Source organism: Chiloscyllium punctatum, chromosome 2, assembly GCF_047496795.1.
Source record: "Chiloscyllium punctatum isolate Juve2018m chromosome 2, sChiPun1.3, whole genome shotgun sequence".
NCBI lineage: Eukaryota > Metazoa > Chordata > Chondrichthyes > Orectolobiformes > Hemiscylliidae > Chiloscyllium > Chiloscyllium punctatum.
The window spans coordinates 681,057-704,177 of record NC_092740.1 but is presented as its reverse complement, the minus strand read 5'-3'; the positions used below and the strand labels follow the sequence as shown (position 1 = coordinate 704,177).

The 23,121-nt window shown below is 43.3% G+C and overlaps 1 protein-coding gene across 6 annotated transcripts in view; it reads left to right on the top strand.

Annotated features, from left to right (window-relative positions):
* Window positions 1-23,121, top strand: part of LOC140493806 (nipped-B-like protein) — a 523,989-nt gene that overhangs the window by 120,040 nt on the left and 380,828 nt on the right. For 3 of the 6 annotated variants that reach the window (XM_072592708.1, XM_072592699.1, XM_072592737.1), the window contains exons 4-7: window positions 12,658-12,788; window positions 14,630-14,747; window positions 18,031-18,185; window positions 18,679-18,804. In XM_072592708.1, the coding sequence (XP_072448809.1) occupies window positions 12,658-12,788; window positions 14,630-14,747; window positions 18,031-18,185; window positions 18,679-18,804 (530 nt within the window). Of the gene's footprint in view, window positions 1-12,657; window positions 12,789-14,629; window positions 14,748-18,030; window positions 18,186-18,678; window positions 18,805-23,121 lie in introns of those variants that run through there. The other 3 variants (XM_072592747.1, XM_072592718.1, XM_072592728.1) reach the window with 2 other exon arrangements.

Genomic DNA, 23,121 nt, shown 5'->3' with positions numbered 1-23,121 from the left:
GTAGAAGCCAGGGAGCTATAGATCGGTGAGCCTGATGTCAGTGGTGGGTCAGTTGTTGGAAGGGATTCTGAAGGACAGGATTTACATGTATTTGGAAAGGCAAAGACTGATTAAGGATAGTCAACTTGGCTTTGTGCGTGGGGAAATTATTTCACTAGCTGATTGAGCTTTTTGAAGAAGTGGCAAAGAAGATTGAAGGCAGAACGGTAGATGTTGTCTAGATCACATGGAATACAGGGAGAACTGGCCATTTGGATACAAAATTGGCTCGAGGGTAGGAGACAGTAATGGAGGGTTGCTTTTCCGAGGCCTGTGATCAGCGGTGTACTGCAATGATTGGTGCTGGGTTCACTGCTTGTCATCTACATAAATGATTTGGATGTGGATATAGGAGGTATGTTTAGTAAGTTTGCAGATGACACCAAAATTGGTGGGTGGAGTGGACAAAGAAGTAGTTTATGTCAGATTACAAGGGGATCTTGATCAGATGAGCAAATGGGTTGAGGAAAGGCACATGCAGTTTAATTTTGATAAATGTGAGGTGTTGCATTTTGGAAAAGCAAAGTGGGGCAGGACTTAAACACTTAATGGTAATGTCCTGGGGAGTGTTGCTGAGCTAAGAGACCTTGGAGTGCAAGTTCATAGCTCCATGAAAGTGGAGTCACAGGTAGATAAGATATTGAAGACGGCATTTGGTATGCTTTCCTTTATTGGTCAGTGCATTGAGTATTGGAGTTAGGAGGTCATGTTGCAGCTGTTCAGGACATTGGTTCGGCCACTTTTGGCATACTGCGTTCAGTTATGGTCTCTCTGCTATAGGAAAGATATTGTGAAACTTGAAAGGGTTCAGAAAAGATTTACAAAGATGTTGCCAGGGTTGGAGGGGTTAAGCTATTCGGAAAGGCTGAATAAGCTGGAGCTATTTTCCGTGGAACATTTGAGGATTAGGGAAGACTTAATAGACGTTTGAGGTGCATGGACAGAGTGAATAGTCTCTTTACCCTAGCGTAGGGCAGTCCAAAATTAGAGGGCATAGGTTTAAAGTGAGTGTGGAAAAACTTCAAAGCAACCTAGCAGGTAACTTTTTCACGCAGAGTGTGATGTGTATATGGAATGAGATGCCAGAGGTGGTGGTGGAGGCTGGTACAATTACAACATTTAAAAGGCATCTGGATGGGTGCATGAATAAGTAGGGTTTTGAGGGATATAGACTAAACGCTAGCAAATAGAACTAATTGAAGTGAGAGAGAAGGGCACACAGACACTGAATTTATAGGCAGAGATCAAAAGATCATACAACTGGTGAGTGGACTGAAAAAGGATGGATCAGGGGACTTTCTAAATGGAATGAAGTTAAATATAATGGATGTCCAAAGGGACTTGTAGGTTCAGGTACATAGACCTTTAAAATGACACAAACTGGAAATATTCAAGGTAGCTAATAAAATGCTGACCATTAGATCTTGAAGACTAGTGTATAAGGATGCAGAAGTTATTTGACAGTCTTCTGTTACCAGTTGTATGATCTTTTGATTTCTTTGCCTATAAAGTCTGTGTCTGTGTGCTCTTCTCTCTCACTTCACCTGATGAAGGAGCTATGCCCAAAAAACGTGTATTTTAAATAAACCTGTTGGACTAATCTTGGTGTCGTGTGGCTTCTACTTTGTCCACCCCAGTCCCATGCTGGCACCTCCACATCATACTTCTAAAATTTATTTATTAATGTTTTGTGTGGCACATTGTGAATGCCTTTTGAAACCCAAATATATTGCATCTTCTGATTCCCGTTTATCTCTGGTGCTTGTTACTTCCCCTGGTTTATAAGGCGTGATTTTTCTCTTTCTCTGGGCTCCATCTCCACTTATTGTTTCCCCCACTCTATCATCAGCATATATACCAAACTTGTCATCACTACAGTCAGTTCTGAAGAAGGGTCATTGGACCTGAAAAATTAACACTGTTTTCTGTGCGCAGATACTGCCAGATCTGAGTTTTTCCAGCATTTTTTGTTTTTGTTGTTTCTAATTTTCCCCTTCATGAAACCATTCAGACTGCTTGATCTTGTGTTTGCAAATGTTCTGCTTGGGTTTCAGGGGGGCAGTATATTAGCATGGATAAAGGATCTGCTAACAAATAGTATAAGGGTAAGGGGACCATTTTCAGGATGGCAACCTGTAATTCGTGTGCTATAGGGTTTAGTGCTGAGGCCGCATTTATTTACAATATATATAAATGATTTGGATGAGAAAAGTAAATGTAATATAACTGAATTTTCAAATGATGTAGAGATAGGAGGGCAAGTGGTACGGAGACACAAGGAGTCGAATATGTCATGTGTACTTGGGTACAGATGTAGGGAGTACATTGAAAAGGAGAAAGTGAGGACTGCAGATGCTGGAGATCATAGCTTAAAAATGTGTTGCTGGAAAAGCGCAGCAGCTCAGGCAGCATGAAAGGAGCAGGAGAATCGACGTTTCGGGCATAAGAAGGGCTTATGCCCGAAACGTCGATTCTCCTGTTCCTTTGATGCTGCCTGACCTGCTGTGCTTTTCCAGCAACACATTTTTAAGTACATTGAAAAGATTTAGAAAGTGGACTCTTATGGCGTCATCTTAGGTACAAGTACTTAAGTAAAAATCCTAGAAACAAAAAGAATTTTAAAAAAAAGTAGTTGCATTACTTACATAAGTAACACAGGCAGTACGATGGCTTAGTGGTTAGCACTGCTGCCTCATAGCACTAGGGACCCGGGTTCGATTCCAACCTCTGGTGACTGTCTCTGTGGAGTTTGCACATTAGAACATAGAACAGTACAGCACAGAACAGGCCCTTCGGCCCACGATGTTGTGCCGAACATTTGTCCTAGCTTAAGCACCCATCCATGTACCTATCCAATTGCCGCTTAAAGGTCACCAATGATTCTGACTCTGCCACTCCCACAGGCAGCGCATTCCATGCCCCCACCATTCTCTGGGTAAAGAACCTACCCCTGACATTCCTCCTCCTCCTCCTCCCCCCCCCCCCCCCCCCCCCCCCCCCCATACCTTCCACCCTTCACCTTAAATTTATGTCCCCTTGTAACACACTGTACCCGGGGAAAATGTTTCTGACTGTCGACTCTATCTATTCCTTTGATCATCTTATAAACCTCTATCAAGTCACCCCTCATCCTTCGTCGTTCGAAAGAGAAAAGGCCTAGCACTCTCAACCTATCCTCGTACGACCTATTCTCCATTCCAGGCAACATCCTGGTAAATCTCCTCTGCACCCTCTCCAAAGCTTCCACATCTTTCCTAAAATGAGGTGACCAGAACTGCACACAGTACTCCAAATGTGGCCTTACCAAGGCCCTGTACAGCTGCAACATCACTTCACGACTCTTGAATTCAATCCCTCTGCTAATGAACGCTAATACACCATAGGCCGCCTTACAAGCTCTATCCACCTGAGTGGCAACTTTCAAAGAGCTATGAACATTAGACCCCAAAGATCCCTCTGCTCCTCCATCTGACTAAGAACCCTACCGTTAACCCTGTATGCTGCATTCTTATTTGTCCTTCCAAAATGGGCAACCTCACACTTGACAGGGTTGAACTCCATCTGCCACTCCTCAGCCCAGCTCTGCTCTTTTGAAAGTTGCCACTCAGGTGGATAGAGCTTGTAAGGCGGCCTATGGTGTATTAGCGTTCGTTAGCAGAGGAATTGAATTCAAGCTCTGCATCATATCTAAGTCCCTTTGCAGCCGACAACAGCCCTCCTCACTACCCACAACTCCACCAATCTTCGTATCATCTGCAAATTTACTGCCACCCTTCGACTCCCTCTTCCAAGTCATTAATAAAAATTACAAACAGCAGAGGACCCAGAACTGATCCCTGCAGAACTCCACTTGTAACTGGGCTCCAGGCTGAATATTTACCATCTGCCACCACTCTCTGACTTCGACCAGTTAGCCAGTTTTCTATCCAACTGGTCAAATTTCCCTCTATCCCATGCCTCCTGACTTTCCGCATAAGCCTACCATGGGGAACCTTATCAAATGCCTTACTAAAATCCATGTACACTACATCCACTGCTCTACCCTCATCCACATGCTTGGTCACCTTCTCAAAGAATTCAATAAGACTTGTAAGGCAAGACCTACCCCTCTCAAATCCGTGCTGGCTGTCCCTAATCAAGCAGATTAGTGTCTTTCCAGATACTCCTAAATCCTATCCCTCAGTACCCTTTCCATGACTTTGCCTACCACCGATGTAAGACTAATTGGCCTGTAATTCCCAGGGTTATCCCTATTCCCTTTTGTGAACAGGGGCACAACATTCGCCACTCTCCAGTCCCCTGGTACCACCCCCGTTGACAGTGAAGACGAAAAGATCATTGCCAACGGTACTGCAATTTCCTCTCTTGCTTCCCACATAATCCTAGGATATATCCCGTCAGGCCCGGGGGACTTGTCTATCCTCAACTTGTTCAAAATGTCCAACACATCTTCCTTCCTAACAAGTATCTCCTCTAGCATACCAGTCTGTTTCACACTCTCCTCTTCAACAATACGGTCCCTCTCATTTGTAAATACTGAAGAAAAGTACTCATTCAAAACCTCTCCTATCTCTTCCAACTCAATACACAGTCTCCCATTACTGTCCTTGATCGGACCTGTGTCAGCATGGGTTTTCTCCGGGTGCTCCAGTTTCCTCCCACACTCCAAAGATGTGCAGGTTAGGTGAGTTGGCCATGCTAAATTGTCTAAAATGTTCAGGGATGTGTAGGTTAGGTGCTTTAGGGTAGTGAAATGGGTGGATTAGTGGTGCTGGAAGAGCACAGCAGTTCAGGCAGCATCCAACGAGCAGCGAAATCAACGTTTCGGGCAAAAGCCCTTCATCAGGAATAAAGGCAGTGAGGACAAACAGTACAGACTACAGATTCAAAAACACCAGCAACAGTTCTCCTTCAGGATCCTCCGCTCCACGCTTGCAGCAATGCGCCGTCACCTAACCTCTCTACAGTCAGCCCTGCCTCAGCTGAGGGCCACACTCTCTCAGAATTGCAAAGGACCCACTCTGTACTACATCCTCAGGAGAATTCATACTCTCAACAAACAGTATTTCAATTCCATCTCAAACATCAAAAACTGTAAGTACAACAAACTTTTATCCACCCACCTCCATAACCAGCACTCCTCAAACATTCCAGAAGATTCCCCTGGCCTCGGAAACGCCATTAGCCATGCGGCTGACGCAGCTACCACCCCCACGCTGAGTGATGATGTCACTTCCGCCCCCATCATGGCCACTCCCACAGCCACTTCCGGCCCTCACATCAACGCTGATGCCACATGCTCAGTGACCTCCACCACCCCTACTGCCATGATCACCACCACTTCCACCCCCACCAGCGCCACTCACCTGCATTCTGCTGACACGGCCCCCACAGACCCCACTGTCACTATACCCACACCCCAGAACCCCGAGGGCAACATTACCCCTGCTCATGCCTCCACCCCCATTCCCCCCACCATCACACCCACTCCAGGTACTGGCTCCGACCCCACTCCCAGCTCCACACCCACACCAGATCCCAGCTCCCGGCCCTGCCGAGTTTTCACCATCCCTCCAGACCTCCCACTCACTGAGGATGAACGATCAGTCCTCAGCAAAGGACTCACCTTCATCCCCCTTTGTCCACGCATCAATGAATTGAATACACGACGTGACATCGAACAGTTCTTCCGTCGCCTCCGAGCTTACTTTCACAATCAGGACTCCCGCCCACCTTCCGAGGACCCCTTCGCCCACCTCCAACACACGGCATCCACCTGGACACCCCGCGCTGGCCTATTACCTGCCCTCGACCTCTTCATTTCCAACTGCAGCCGGGACATTAACCGCCTCAAGCTGTCGTCCCCCCTCCCCCACTCCAACCTCTCACCCTCACAACGCGCAGCCCTCCAATCCCTCTGCTCCAATCCCAACCTCACCATCAAGCCAGCGGATAAAGGGGGCGCAGTGGTAGTCTGGCGCACTGACCTCTACACCGCTGAAGCCAAACGCCAACTCGAGGACACCTCTTCCTACTGTTCCCTCGACCATGACCCCACCCCCCATCACCAAACCATCATCTCCCAGACCATACAGAACCTCATCACCTCAGGAGATCTCCCACCCACAGCTTCCAACCTCATAGTCCGGGAACCCCGCACTGCCCGGTTCTACCTCCTTCCCAAGATCCACAAGCCTGACCACCCTGGCCGACCCATTGTCTCAGCATGCTCCTGCCCCACTGAATTCATCTCTACCTACCTTGACACTGTCCTATCCCCCCTAGTCCAGGAACTCCCCACATACGTTCGAGACACCACCCACGCCCTCCACCTCCTCCAAGACTTCCGTTTCCCCAGCCCCCAACGCCTTATCTTCACCATGGATATCCAATCCCTCTACACCTCCATTCGCCATGACCAGGGCCTCCAAGCCCTCCGTTTTTTCCTCTCTAGACGTACCCAACAGTACCCTTCCACTGACACACTCATTCGTTTGGCCGAACTGGTCCTCACCCTTAACAATTTCTCCTTTGAATCCTCCCACTTCCTCCAGACCAAAGGCGTAGCCATGGGCACACGTATGGGCCCCAGCTATGCCTGTCTCTTTGTTGGCTATGTAGAACAGTTGATCTTCCGTAATTACACTGGCACCACTCCCCATCTCTTCCTCCGCTACATTGATGACTGCATTGGCGCCACCTCGTGCTCCCGCGATGAGGTTGAGCAATTCATCAACTTCACCAACACATTCCACCCTGACCTTAAATTCACCTGGACTATCTCTGACACCTCGCTCCCCTTCCTGGACCTCTCCATCTCCATTAGTGACGACCGACTTGACACTGACATTTTTTACAAACCCACTGACTCCCATAGCTACCTGGATTACACCTCTTCCCACCCTATCTCTTGCAAAAATGCCATCCCGTATTCCCAATTTCTCCGCCTCCGCCGTATCTGCTCCCAGGAGGACCGGTTCCACCATAGGACACACCAGATGGCCTCCTTCTTTAGAGACCGCAATTTCCCTTCCCACGTGGTTAAAGATGCCCTCCAACGCATCTCGTCCACATCCCGCACCTCCGCTCTCAGACCCCACCCCTCCAACCGTAACAAGGACAGAACGCCCCTGGTGCTCACCTTCCACTCTACAAACCTTCGCATCAACCAAATCATCCACCGACATTTCCGCCACCTCCAAAAAGACCCCACCACCAGGGATATATTTCCCTCCCCACCCCTTTCCGCCTTCCGCAAAGACCGTTCCCTCCGTGACTACCTGGTCAGGTCCACACCCCCCTATGACCCACCCTCCCATTCTGGCACTTTCCCCTGCCACCGCAGGAACTGTAAAACCTGTGCCCACACCTCCTCCCTCACCTCTATCCAAGGCCCTAAAGGAGCCTTCCACATCCATCAAAGTTTCACCTGCACATCCACCAATATCATTTATTGTATCCGTTGCTCCCGATGTGGTCTCCTCTACATTGGGGAGACTGGGCGCCTCCTAGCAGAGCGCTTTAGGGAACATCTCCGAGACACCCGCACCAATCAACCAAACCGCCCCGTGGCCCAACATTTCAACTCCCCCTCCCACTCTGCCGAGGACATGGAGGCCCTGGGCCTCCTTCACCGCCACTCCCTCACCACCAGACGCCTGGAGGAAGAACGCCTCATCTTCCGCCTCGGAACACTTCAACCCCAGGGCATCAATGTGGACTTCAACAGCTTCCTCATTTCCCCTTCCCCACCTCATCCTAGTTCCAAACTTCCAGCTCAGTTACTGTCTCCTTGACTTGTCCGACTTGCCTATCTTCTTTTCCACCTATCCACTCCACCCTCTCCTCCCTGACCTATCACCTTCATCTCCTCCCCCACTCACCTGTTGTACTCTATGCTACTCTCTCCCCACCCCCACCCTCCTCTAGCTTATCTCTCCACGCTTCAGGCTCACTGCCTTTATTCTTGATGAAGGGCTTTTGCCCGAAACGTTGATTTCGCTGCTCGTTGGATGCTGCCTGAACTGCTGTGCACTTCCAGCACCACTAATCCAGTATTTGATTTTCAGCATCTGCAGTCATTGTTTTTACCTTAGTGAAATGGGTGGGTTACTCTTCGTAGGGTTGGTGTGGACTTGTTGGGCTGAAGGGCCTGCTTTCATACTGTGATTAGGAATTCTAATTCTAATAAAGGGTAATCATTGTAGTCATATAAACATGACATTGCAATAGCTGAACGCAGGGGTTTCATACATGGTCTGACCGGCCATACCAAACCCCAGTCCAACAACCATCCCCGTTCTGCTCTAAGCTTACAGTTGTGTCTCAGCTGCTTGAAAGTAGGTTTTCTCTGAGATCTGATTTCCCCATGCTGGCCTCCCGCTCTGGGCCTGTTTACCCACACCAGCTTCCTCTCCTGACTTGGAAGAGGGAGTCAAAGGGTGGGTCAGTAAATTTGCAGACGATACGAAGATTGGTGGAGTTGTGGATAATGAGGAGGGCTGTTGTTGGCTGCAAAGGGACTTGGATATGATGAAGTTTTGGGGGGGATGTCAGGGGTAGTTTCTTTACCCAGAGAGTGGTGGGGGCATGGAATGCGCTGCCTGTGGGAGTGGCAGAGTCAGAATCATTGGTGACCTTTAAACGGCAATTGGATAGGTACATGGATGGGTGCTTAAGCTAGGACAAATGTTCGACACAACATCGTGGGCCGAAGGGCCTGTTCTGTGCTGTATTATTCTATGTTTCTCAACTGTTTCTCCTCAAATATAGATAGATTGTGAGTAGGCAAAAGCTTGCAGTTGAAATGCAGGGGATCCCTGACTTTTGAATGTTCATGCTAATGAATGGGATCGCTTACAGGGTGTAAAGATTTAATATATAAACATTCCTTGTGTTTACAAGCAGCTATTTTGTATTGGCCTGCATAGTGTTCTGACTTAGAAATTGATTTGTGAATGGACTTAAGAGCAGAATATGCTTGCACCCTGGGGACTGTCTGTATATTGTTGGAAAATAAGTTATGCATTTATGCAGGAAGCATGGAAAAAATAGAATATTGTTTTAGCTTTCTGCAGTCTTTCTCTTTTGAGAGATTTAGGATTCCTAAATCTCAAAAAGCTACCCCTCAGGTTCATTATCCAACTAAGGCAAATGGACTATTGGATTTTATTTCAAAGGAAATGGGCCACAAATATAGGGAGCCTTGTCAAAACAAGACACAAGTCAGACCTCAGAATACAGTGAACAGTTTTGGTTCTCTCACCTGGAATCTTGTAATTGGAGGCAATTCAGAAAATATTCCCTCAGCTGATTGTAAGTATGAAGGGATTTTCTTATGAGGAGTACTTGAGAATGTTGGTTTTGTGTTCATTGAAGTTTAGAAGAAGAGGAGATCTTATTGAACCATTGAAGATTCTTAGTGGGCTTGCCAGAGTAGATATGGTGAGGTTGTTCCCCCTTGAGAGCGAGTCTAGGACTAGTGTCATAATGTACGTAAGGAGTCTCCTATTTAAGAGGTGAGGGATTTTTTTTTGTGTGATCAACCTGTGGAATTCTTTACTGTAGAGAACTGCCAGGGCTGCGTCATTAAATATATTCAAGACTGAGATTGTTTTTGAATCATTTTGGCACTTATGGGTTCTGGGGAAAAAGGTAGGAAAGCAAGGTAGAGAATTATCAGATCAACTGTGATCTCAGTGAATGATAGGGCAGGCTCAATAGTTTGTGTGGCCTACTTCTATGCTATGTCTTAGTCTGTTGAGAGACACAGCTCATTATAAAAGCAAACTTCTGCGGATGCTGGAACCTGAAACCAAAAGAGAAAATGCTGGAAAGTCTCAGCAGGTCTGGCAGCATCTGTACGGAGAGAAAAGAGCTGACGTTTAGAGTCTAACTGACCCTTTGTCAAAGCTCATTATAATCTTTACATGTTCGTATCTAGCCTGAATTTTCAAATATCCTCCAATTTTTTCCCTAGTTGTGACTTTTTAAAAAACTCATCTTAATAATGCAGTGTAGATTATCCTTTATCCAAAATTGTCGGGATCAGCTGTTGTTTTTGAAATTTTGGAATTTTTCGAATTTCAGAATAAGTGAAAGTTTGGTGAAATTTTTAAAAGTCTTACTGGAGGAGCAGACTTACTAACTGAAACAGTGCTTGAGAGAGAATCCAGGCCTGCTGGTGCTTGGACCACCAACCCACCCACCCACCCACCCACCCACCCGCCACACACAAACACTGCCTCTGCATGACATGCATCGAGTAGGTGTCGACTTGGATTAAAGACAGAAGTGGGAAGTTGAGTGTGGACGCTGTAGAGATCAGAGAGGTGCTAAATGAACATTTCTCAACGGCATTCACTCAAGAAAAGGAGGATATTGTAGAGGAGAGGAATGAGATATTAGAATAGAACGGATTGAGGTTAGTTACACACAGGTGTTATCAATTCTAGAAGGAATGAAAGTAGACAAGTCCCCTGGGCCGGATAGGATTTATCCGAGGATTCACTGGGAAGCTAGGGAGGAGATAGCAGAGCCTTTGGTTTTGCTATTTGAATCATCATTGTCTACAGGTTTAGTACCAGAGGACTGGAGGATTGCAAATGTTATAGACAAGTGAGCCAGCCTTCTGTTGTCGGAAAGGTTTTAGAAAGGATTATAAGAGATAAGATTTATAATCATCTGGCAAGCAACAATTTGATTTCAGATAGTCAACATGGTTTCGTCAAGGGTAGGTTGTGCCTCACAAACCTCAGTTTTTTGAGAAGGTGGCCAAACATTTAGGTGAGGTTAGGGCAGTTGACGTGGTATTCATGGACTTCAGAAAAGCCTTTGGTAAGGTTCCACATGGTAGGCTGTTAGAGAAAATGCAGAGGCATGGGACTGAGGGCGATTTCGCAGTTTGGATTAGAAACTGGCTTTCTGGAAGAACGCAGCAAGTGGTGGTTGATGGAGTCCAGTTACTAGCGGTGTGCCACAAGGATCTGTTTTGGGACCACTGCTGTTTGTCATTTTTATAAATGAACTAGACGCAGGCACAAGTGGATGGATTAATAAATTTGCAGACAACACTAAAGTTGGTGGAGTAGTGGACAGTTTGGAAGAATTACAGGGTGCAGGGGGACTTGGATAAACTGCAGAATTGGGCTATGGGGTGGCAAATGGAGTTCAATGCAGCTAAATGTGAGGTGATGCACTTTGGGAAGAATAACAGGAAGGCAGAGTACTGGGTCAGTGGAAAGATTCTTGGTAGCGTGGATGTGCAGAGGGATCTTAGAGTCATAGATCCCTGAAAATTGCCACCCAGGTGGATAGTGCTGTTAAGAAGGCATACGGTGGGTTATTTTTCAGTGGTAGAGGGATTGAGTTCTGGAACTGCAATATCATGCTGCAACTATACAAAACTCTGGTGCGGCCACACTTGGAATATTGTGTGCAGTTCTGGTCACCCCATTATAGGGAGGATGTGGAAGCATTGGCAAAGGTGCAGAGGAGATTAACCAGGATGTTGCCTGGTCTGGAGGGAAGCTCTTATGAGGAAAGGCTGAGAGACTTGGGTCTGTTCTCATTGGAGAGAAGAAGGCTAAGAGGAGATTTGATAGAGACATACAAGATGATCAGAGGATTAGATAGGGTAGACAGTGAAAGTCTTTTTCCTAGGTTGATGATGTTGGCGTGTACAAGAGGGCATAACTACAAATTGGGGAGTGATAGGTTTAAGACAGATGTCAGAGGCAGGTTCTTTACGCAGAGAGTGGTAAGGGCATGGAATGCCCTACCTGCTAATGTAGTTAACTCAGCCACATTAGGGAGATTTAAACAATCCTTAGGTAAGCACATGGATGATTTTGGGATAGTGTTGGGGGACGAGCTGAGAATAGTTCACAAATTGGTGCAACATCGAGGGACGAAGGGCCTGTTCTGCACTGTATTGTTCTACGTTCTAACTGTTTGCGGGCCAAACAACCTTGCTAATGAGAAAAAAATTCACAAAAAAACCTTTGGATTTTGGAGCTTTTTGGATTTTGGAACTTCAGATAAAAGATTGTTTATCCGCATTGGGAATGGCGCATTTTAGTTTCATGGTTTGCTTAACCATTAAATCAACATGAAATGTCTTGAATGATTTGCTGCATTTGAGGGTAGTTAGGATGACATAAGTTCTGGCTTTGCCAACCATGCACACTTCTCGCGAATGGAAGAGGAGCTACTGAATGTGGTTAGCAGTAGTTGAATCGTACATATCCGGTTCATTCATTTGTATGATATGAGAATTGCTGGCTGGCCAGTACTTATTGCCCATCCCTAGTTGCCCTTGAGAAGGTGGTGGTGAGCTGCCGCCTTGAACTGCTGCAGTCCACCTTAATTTACCTTGGTGTCCTGTTAATAAATTCAATTTATATAACCACTATGTCACCATCTCCTCTAAAGCTATAGATAATGAGGTGTGCAACTTGTTAAAAATTTCTTTCCCTGGTGCCTGTAAAGAATGAAAGCTTATTTGGATTGGGTAATGATAACCCATTGTCGGCAAGATGATTTCTTTGAAAAGTTATATTAATCTCAATAACAGTAGTATTGAAGTAAAATTGAAGATAATTATTTTGCTTTTTATAGAGAACTGAAGGATAATCTTGGTAGTGATGACCCAGAGGGTGATATTCCAGTCCTCCTGCAAGCTGTCTTGGCTAGAAACCCCAATGTCTTCAGGGAGAAAAGCATGCAGAATCGATATGGGGTTCAGAGTGGTGAGTAATAAACACACAGTAAACTGTGGATCACCAATTTATTCACAAAAACTGGCAACTCATTTTTTAGGGTTTTTAAAATTATGGATTTAAGATTTTCATTTGTAATTAAGCCACTAGTTTATACTGTCTGAATAATCTTTATCTAACATTCTGGAGGTCCTGCTTGTGCTTCAGGAATCCAGTCAATTATTTTGTTTATCTTGAATTTGTGAATTTGGCATTTCTGATCAAAAGCCTTGAAATTATTAATTTCATCACACAAACTGGGGTAAATTAAGTTTGAATTTCTCTTTCACCAATACTGACTGACATTAGCAGCTGGAGGACTAACTGTGAAAAGTCTGTTGATCCTCCTGCAGTTTATTGCTCTTGCTAGAAATCTGTGAATAAAAATGAGTGACTGGGTTGACACTTTTCCAACCCTGTGTTAGAAAGTGCCTATATTTGATAGACTATGCTTTCTGGAGTTGGGAAATTGCTTTGAATACAAAACCATATTTTGAAATTGCATAACATATTTGATAAACACACAGTTTACGAAGTATTACTAAAAGTAATAAAATTATGGTGGAGCACCAAATCAGGTCAACTCTTTCCTTTTAGGAAAAGAATGATTTTCTAAGGAATGAGACTACATGCAAAAACTGATAGGTTCATGATTTGAAGACATCACAACAATTTAATTTAAAATTTTGAATCACGATTAGCTAAGTTTTTTGCTGCTCCCTCAGGTTGTCGTCACTGAATTTATAGCAAATAGGAGTCTTTGCTGTGGTTGCTAATACGCTGTAACCTCTCCAGGAAAGAGTGCTTGGTAAAGAAGCACTTACAGACTTTCAAAAAAAAAATTAGACTGTTGAACCACATTGTTTGAACTGGATGTAATTATGTACCGGAGACACAAAATGGAGGCACCTTGAGTTCTTAAGTAATATTTTCTGTGCAGATAAGAGCTGGAGCCAAATCGAGCTGAAAGGATAAAAAATGAGCAAGAGGCTTATAGAGAAGGAAATAGCTAGACAATATCAAAGATTGGCTTAACTTGAATTGCAACAAGCTCATACACTATTGCTGTGATTGGAAAGTTTGGAAGACAGTCATTGCCTATGTCACCTGACTAGACACTTGCATGATAACAATGGGACATAAGCAAACCGGACTCTTGTTAAGACACACGCATGTGTATTTTCAAATTTTTTTGTTAAAATATAGACTATTGAATCAAATGCATATGGATTGCATTTAAATTGAACAACAACAACAACTGTTGACAAATACAGTTCTTTAAAACTTTAAGGTTTGTAAACGCCGGTGCGCACACTGTAATTGACCTGTTGCCACATACAAATGCACAGGTAGACTGTAATCACCTCCCCTCCCTCACTCTTGATCTAAGTGGTCAGTTCTTGCGATAGGAACCTGTACAACAGGAGCAAAAGCACAACCAAATTTAAAGCCTCCCTTCATCTTCCCAGCTTAATCACACTAGCAGTTTTTACCCTCACTCAGTGATTGAGTTACTTGCTGGTGATTTTATGGAGTGCATGAGCCTGAGAGTTGTAGAGCTGGTGAAGAAATTCTGCTGTTTCTTGATTCCACAGTTCTAGACTGGTGAGGTTACAGTGTGTCTATCCCTCAACAGCATCACTAAAAATAAAATTATCTTCTGCTATTTGTGGGCTTTGCTGTGCAAATTGGCTGGCTCATTTTCCTACAAAAATAAGTAATTGCACTTGTAAAAGTACATTCTTTGGACCATCCTAAGGATATGAATAGTGCTTTATAAATGCAAGTTTGTTTTTGAATTGGCTTCAATGTATGAACATGTCCTGTTTCAGGTATTATGCAACAACAGATCATCCAACACCAACAATACAAACTACCCCAGAATTCCATACATGGGAGCCCTGCATCCTCCACTTTTCAACAGTCCACAATCTCGCACAGTCCTTCCAGGTAATATGCAACATATTGTCACATTGGTAGAATCTCCAGAACATAGTTTGATAGTGACTTGTTACTAAATATCTATTGTTCAATGTAGTTTGCAATTCTCATTTTCAACAGTTAATAGATGAAAAATAAAGTGGTGTGGGCTCTCTAGGATGGTCATGTTTAGTAGATAACAAAGGTGCTAATCCCAAAAACTCATTGCCTGATCTAATATCATATATTGCATATGTTTGTTCTGAATAGTAATGCAAGTTCTGTCACATCTCTGCTATCCTTCTATTTTTAATTGTAGCTTATTTTTTACTTCATTTGCTCAGCTTCTGTATGTGTAGTAAAGTAACACCTTGATTTTAAACTTCACATCCTTGTTTTTATGCCTTCATGTCTCACTACTCTGCATCTTTAAATCCCTCCATACCTCACCACTCTACCTGTGTTTCTGTAACTCTGGCCTCTTAAGCACGCACACATTGTTCCATTTTGTTGACTGAGCCTTCAGTCACCTAGGCCCTAACTCTGGAATTTTCTCCTTGAGGTTCTCTGCTTGTTTACTTCACTTTCTTCCTTTAAGGTGCCCCTTAACCTGGCTCTTTGACTAATCGTTTAGTTCTTGCCCTATATCTCCAATGTGGCTTGGTGTTATAATTTATTTTATAACGCCTCTGTAAAACCTATTGAGGTATTTTATTGCATTAAAGGCACTATATAAATGCTAACTTAGTGATATTCCATGTGCGTAGGGTATTTAGAAAAAAAAGTTTTTAAAACCTGACTTGTGGCCACAAACTTGCACCACACTACATACCTGATTTCATTTCTTGCCAGTAGTCTTGCTGTATTTACCTGTTCACAGTTCCATGTTGGTTCCGTTGACAAGTGATACATTCAGTCAGTGCAAATGTTTTTATTATCCAATTCTATTTCATTCAGTTCTTTGCTGGTTAGCAGTTGAGTCCTGATCAGTAAATTCCTTAAAAAGATTTGTTGCAAGTCAAAGTTCATAACCAAAGCATCTCCCAAATTTTAAGGTTTCACCAGTTGCACATTTGCGCTAACGAAGCCTCACGTATGCAAATGATTCTTGTGCTATCAATTATGGCAGATGATAAAATTTAAATTCAATAAAATGTGGAATTCAATTCTAGTCTAATGGTTACCATGTAACCACTGTTTTTATTATTAAAACATCCACAGGGTTCACTAATGTCCTTTTTAGGGAAGGAAGTCTGCCATCCTTACCTGGTCTGGCCTACATGTAACTCCAGACCCACAGCAATGTGTGTGATTCTTAACTAAAATAGCCAATCAGTTCTAGGGCAATTAGGAATCTTGAACAAATACTGGCCTAACTAGCAATACCCACATTTCATGCATGTATGTAAAAATAATTGTTCAGGACTGGGGTGGAGAGGGGAGAAGCAAATTAGTTTGAATGTTGTTTTAAAATCTAAATAACATTCATTTTGTGGCAAGAATAGCTAGAATGAGACCAAATGGAAATTATCCCTTTTTATTTGAAGACCAAGTCCAGGAATTCATTGCTCTGTAAGATTAGAAAAGATAATTATCATAGAAACTGGTGAATCCAGTATCTCTCCTTTTGATAGTGACTATTTTGAAACAAGCGTCACATGTAGCTTACCAGGTTAAAGAGAGAAGTAGCTGGTATCATTCACCAGTGAAGTATTTCTTGGTGGGGGCTGGTGGTGGAAGCAAGAGAAAGAGAGAGAGAATGAAAGTAATTCAGCTCATTTTTTATCAATTTGGATTTTGGTGGTGTTGGCTAGGCCAGCATTATTACCCAAGCTTAATTGCCCTGGAGAAGGTGATGGTGGGTCTATTTATCATGGGCATAACTAGAGACAAGATGAAACTGGATCCAGTCAGTTCTGCTACAACGTGTGTTTCTTCCAATGTGATTTACCTTTAACGCGATTGAAGAACTTAGACTGTTATTTGCAGAACGCGAACTTCCCTTACATGTAATGGCTATAATGCGATTCTGGTCCCATTACTTTAAATGGCGCAACTATTGCAAGATTTTCTTAAAATGCGAAATCGCACTGGAACTGAGCTATCGTGTTATATCAGAATTGACTGTACTGCTGTTTCTATGTTCTGATAGTCAGTTGTGAGCTGAGCATGAGGAGAGGAATGATACAAGATGCGGCATTAAAGTACAAGTCTGATATCCTATATCTGGAAACCTTGGGGCGCAACTGCTTTTCAGAAATTTGATAATTTTGGTCTTTGGTACAGCTTATTTTCCCTAAAAATTACTCTTTCAAATGACTTTTATCACCTTCCACTAAGATGGTCAGTTAGTACAGTTGACTGGATGGCCAGGTTGTGATGCAAAGTGACTCCAGCAGTGTGGTTTCAGTTCCCACACTGGCTGAGGTTACCATAAAAGGGTCCTTCTCAAGTTCTCCCTCACTTAAGGCGTGATGATCCTCTGAATAAAGCACTTCCAAGTAATGTCTCTAATGAGAGCATGGTCTAATAGTCTGGTGACTTTACCTCTATCATCATCTTCTGCTGAAGAAATTTACTCCTACAGATATGCAACCATAGAGGCACTTTCTTAAGACCTGTAGTGTTTTACCTCCAAGTTTCTTCCTCTTAAAAATAGCTCGGAACATTGAGATTTTCATTCTTTTGGGTCCTTTTGGTTCTGTTCAGGTCTGCCTGTCTGAGGCTGCTTTCAACAAAAAGCAGTTTCATTTAGATCGTTTTGGTTTTCAGATGTATGGATAAGGATACCCATCTTGTGGTATATAACATGTTGGAGAATTTAGTACATCAAGCTAGTTCATTGCTTAAACAATGAACTGGTCGCAGTAGTTCTCCATTAGGAAGGAAGACCTAACTACCATTGTGGATGTAAGTTTGCTGGCTGAGCTGGAAGGTTCATTTTCAGATGTTTCATCACTATACTAGATAACATCATCAGTGAGCCTCCGGTGAAGTGTTGGTGTTAAGTCCCGTTTTCTATTTGTGTTTAGGTTTCTGTAAATGTCCGAAAATGAACAGTCCAGCTCTGAGCAAACTTGCATCCAGAACATCAAGTTGAGCTACAAATCTTCTCAAAAGCTGCTACTTATCATTGGTTTCCACATGCCTACATAATAAACTCATAGATGCATGCTGCATAGAAGGAGGCCAATTGTACATGTTTTATTTTCCAGCTCTTGACCGATAACCTTGGAGGCTGTGACAATGCAGATGCAGATAAACTGATCAAATGTGGAAATTTGGGTAAATGTTGTTTCCTTTTTGTTTACAGTCGATTTGTACCACCTCAGTCAAGTTCAGCCAACAGATATATGACTCAACAGAACAGTCCTGTGCCCAGTCCATATGCTCCCCAGAGTCCTCCAGGTTACATGCAATATCCACAACACCCTCCAAGCTATACACAACATCAGCAGATACAACAAGGTAAGAGCTGAGAAAATTTTGGAAATGAATGACCTGCAAGCACATGCAAGTGTTGAAGATGTTTGCTAGAATCTACTTTCATACTCCATAGATTCTTCATTAGAGTCTCCCAGCGCAATTCCCTCCTGACTGTATCCCACGTGCTGTTTGCTTTTAAATTGGGTAGATGAACTTCTCCAGGATCCTAGACAGGGTCAGACGTGTTTCTTATTTGATATTGGGAATATAGTAACTTGGTATACTCTGAGAAATTAGGTACTAGGTGCTCCACTGGAGCTTAAGCTGTTTTCCCTGCTTTACCCAATTCCAGTGCACCATTGAGATAGCTCAGAGGCCTTACTTTGGTGAGATTCATTTGGGGAAATCAAATGTGTTTTTTGGTACCAGGATTTATTCATAAGTGAAGTTTAAGAATAAAGTAAAGCTTCTGCAATGGAGGTGGTGGTTCATAATTCTTGCTCATAGTTCTGAATGCTTGTTTTTCCGTCCTTAGAGTTGCATGGTTCCCCTCTGGTATCAGGTCCTACGTATTCTGGGAGTCCTCAGAGACCTGTGCAACCCTGTTTGATAGTCCAGACTCAGCCTTCTCCTCAGCAGCAACAGTCAACCTCCACGCTAGGTAAAGAATGCACCATTTCAGCTGTTCTGCATAATATAGCAGGGCATGAAATAAGTGGAGATGTGTGGCAAATGCTTGTGCAATACACAGAATTAGTACATCAGTTTTGGGAAGATAAAGCAAGTGTAACAAGCCTTCTATCCTAGCAAGTTGGAATCCTCAATATTGTGCACTACTGTTTTATTTAAACAGACAGGAATTCCCATTGGCAAGGCATTTGTTTCATTAATTGCTCTATTGAATTACTGTCAGCACTTGACAATTGAAGAATATTTGTAGGATGGCATCTTTTTCTGATTAAAATGTCAGTGATATTATTTAGGTTGCTTGAATTCTTTTTGGGGAAAAAAAAGCCTGTTTCCGTACAGTTGCTATTGTGTTACCACTTGGAATTAATTTAGATAGGGCAAATGTCTGACACTGGTAGGCTAAACAATCTGGGCTTAATTAACTGCTAGTGGCAGATCTGTATCCAGCAGCACTTTAACCGGACTGTTTAATTGTTCAAAATTACACTTAAAGTTACAACACAAATTGAGAGCATGAAACATGGAATTCTCCTCTTTTCTTTTGTACTTCAGTTGGACATTCCAGAAATTTCATAAACTCATTAATAAACTTATTGCGTTTGAATGCTTTCCATGAAAATAGTCCTCAGCAAAATGTCTTTCATGGTTTTAAGGTATTTAGCAGACACTACAGATTTTGCCCTGAGAATTGGGAAATTTTGGTGAGATACTTAATGTAAATGGAGAAAAGGATAACTTAATGAAAAGAAAAAGATCATGTAATTGTAGTTCCTTACAAAATGTTCAGTAGTATGCTCTTGCCAGACATTGTTGCTATTGGATGAGAGGTGAGCCACATTGTTAGAAAATTGGTGTCTTTTTGACTTGATTTCTTTGCAATGACAATGCTTAATTCAATATTTATAACATAACCCATCTCAACCTTATAGCTGTTGAAAGCCTTTATATTTCTGGATTTGTTTATTTCAATGAACATTTGGATGGCCTCCCATCAATCTGTTCAACTGAATTTTAGCCCAAACTAAGTAGTAAGACTACAGGCCATTCACCCCATTGACTAGATTAGTGTGGTGCTGGAAAAGCACAGCAGGTCAGACAGCATTCGAGGCACAGGAAAATCGACGTTTCGGGCAAAAGCCCTTCATCAGGAATGCTTTTGCCCGAAACGTGGATTTTCCTGCTTCTCGGATGCTGCCTGGCCTGCTGTGCTTTTCCAGCACCACTCTAATCTAGGCTCTGGTTTCCAGCATCTGCAGTCCTTGTTTTTATCTAGTTGATTCACCCCATTGAGTCAGCTTCAATATTCAATGAGATCATGGCTGTTCTAATAGTATTAGGGTGAAGATGGTGCATACTAACCATATGGAGCTGGGAATACAGAAGTGAGCATTTCAGCTGTCATGATTCCAACTGATGGTACTCCTGGGCAAGTTAGATCCAAGGATGAAGCCCAGCTTTATTATTCATTTGTTTAGGTAGTACACGTAGTGGTTAATCACTTTGTTCAATAACAGAACAACAGTGTATTACACAAAAGAAATTTATTTAACATTATTTGTCATAAAAAAGTTAACTAAATATTGAATTGAAGGCAGTTGTCAAGATCTATAAAACACAGCAAAGCAAAGTTTGAAACTGATTCCCAGTGCTACCCATTACAGTGACTCTAGAAGGAACTGTACTCCCCTCTAAACTCTATGGTTTTACTTTAACTGGATTTTTGGCAACTTCTTGACCTTGGACTGTGATGACAATTCTATGAGACCTTTCCAACTTTGTTGGCATGAACTTTCTTCAAAACTGAGAGCCTTCTAATTTCTAATAACCAAATTTCTAAATCAACCCATCTATTTTGGAAATTTCGCAGATTGAGCCCTTCTGTTGACTTGTTCCTGAACTTCTAAACTCCACACCGTGTCTGGAACTGGACTGTTTAATTTGACATTGTTTGGCACAACATCATGGGCTGAAGAACAGAACAGCACAAGAACGACCATATGTTTTAACAGAATTTTAAAAAAACAAAGGCCTTGCTACAAAGAACAAAGAAAATTTACAGCCCAGGAATAGGCCCTTTGGCCCTCCAAGCCTGAGCCGATTCAAATCTACTGTCTAACCTGCGACCCAATTCCTAAGCATCTGAATCCTTCTGCTCCCCAACTACTCGTGCATCTGTCCAGACGCATTATAAATGAATCTAACGTACCTGCCTCTACTACCTCTGCTGGTACCTCATGCCAGGCACCTACCACCCTCCGTGTAAAGTATTTGCCGCGTGTATCCCCCTTAAACCTTTCACCCCTCAGCTTGAAAGCATGACTGCTCATTATTGAATGCTTCACCCTGGGGGAAAAAGCTTATTTCTATCTACCCTTCATGATTTTGTAGACCTCAATCAGGACCCCCCTCAATCTCCTTTTCTCTAATGAAAACAAACATAACCTGAAGAAGGGCTTATGCACGAAACATCGATTCTCTTGCTCCTTGGATGCTGCCTGACCTGCTGCGCTTTTCCAACAACACATTTTTCAGCTCTGATCTTCAGCATCTGCAGTCCTCATTTTCTCCACAAATATAACCTATTCAACTTCTTTTTATAGCTAGCATCTTCCATACCAGGCAACATCATTGTAAATCTTTTCTGCACCGTCTCCAAAGCGTCCACATCCTTTTGGTAATGTGGCGACACAGTATTCTAAATGCTCTGAACCAATGTTGAGTACAATTTTAACATGATCTGCCAGCTGTTATACTCGATACTCTGTCCGATGAAGGCAAGCATACCATATGCATTCTTTACCACTCTGTCCACCTGTGCAACCACCTCAAGGTACAGTGGACCTGAGCAGATCTCTCTGCTCATCAACTTTTTCAAGGTTCTTCTGTTCAGTGAAAAATTCGCTCTAGAATAAGACTTCCCAAAATGCATCACCTCACATTTGCCTGGATTGAACTCCATGTGCCACTTCTCCGCCCACTCCAGTCTATCTATATTCTCCTGTATTCTTTGACAGTCCCTTATACTTTCTGCTACTTGGCATCTTCGTGTCATCTGCAAACTTGCTGATCATACCAACAGTGCCCCCTTCCAGACCATTTTGTATATCACCAGCAACAGTGGCCCCAGCACTGATCACTGTGGATCACCACTGGTCACCTTTCTCCATTTCAAGATACTCCCTTCAACTACTACTGTTTCCTGTTGCTCAACCAGTTCTTTATCCACCTAGCCAGAACACCCTGCACACCATGTGACTTCATTTTCTGCATTAGTTTACCATGGGGAATGTCCTCAAACGCCTTACTAAAGTATATGACATCTACAGCCCTTGCTCATCCTAGGTTCTTCTAATTTGATACGAAAGCAACTGGCCTGACATGTTTACTGTGCCTGTCATCAACTCATGAAATCTTTACATCAGTACTTCAGGGATGTGTGCAGGCACCTATTCTCTGTTGACATGTTCCATCAGTAAGACGTTCGACAATGTTCCCCTTGGGAGACTGATTAGCAAGGTTAGATCTCTCGGAATACAGGGCGACCTAACCATTTGGATGCAGAACTGGCTCAAAGGTAGAAGACAAAGGTGGTGGAGGGTTGTTTTTTCAGACTGGAGGCCTGTGACCAGTGGAGTGCCACAAGGATTGGCGCTGGGTCCACTACATTTTGTCATTTACATAAATGATTTGGATGTGAGCATAAGAGGTACAGGTTGGAGGATTTGAGCTACAGGGAGAGGCTGAACAGGCCGGGGCCGTTTTCCCTGGAGCGTTGGAGGCTGAGGGGTGATGTTATAGAGGTTTACAAAATCATGGAGAGGCATGGATAGGGTAATTGGCAAAGTCTTTTCCCTGGGGTCGTGGACTCCAGAACTACAGGGCATAGGTTTAGGGTGAGAGGGGAAAGATATAAAAGAAACTTAAAGGGCAACTTTTTCACATAGGGAGTTCATGTATGGAATGAGCTGCCAGAAAAAGTGGTGGAGGCTGGTACAATTCCAACATTTAAGAGGCATTTGGATGGGTATATGAATAGGAAGGGTTTGGAGGGATATGGGCCGGGTGCTGGCAGGTGGGACTAGATTGGGTTGGGATATCTGGTCGGCATGGACGGGTTGGACCAAAGGGTCTGTTTCCATGCTGTACATCTCTATGACTCTATTTAGTCACTCCTCCAGAAGGACACTTTATCTTATTTATATGAAAGAAAACATCTGCCTTTTCTGCAATCCACATTTCAAAATTGATATTGGTGCATATTATGCACTTTTCACAACATTAGTAAGTT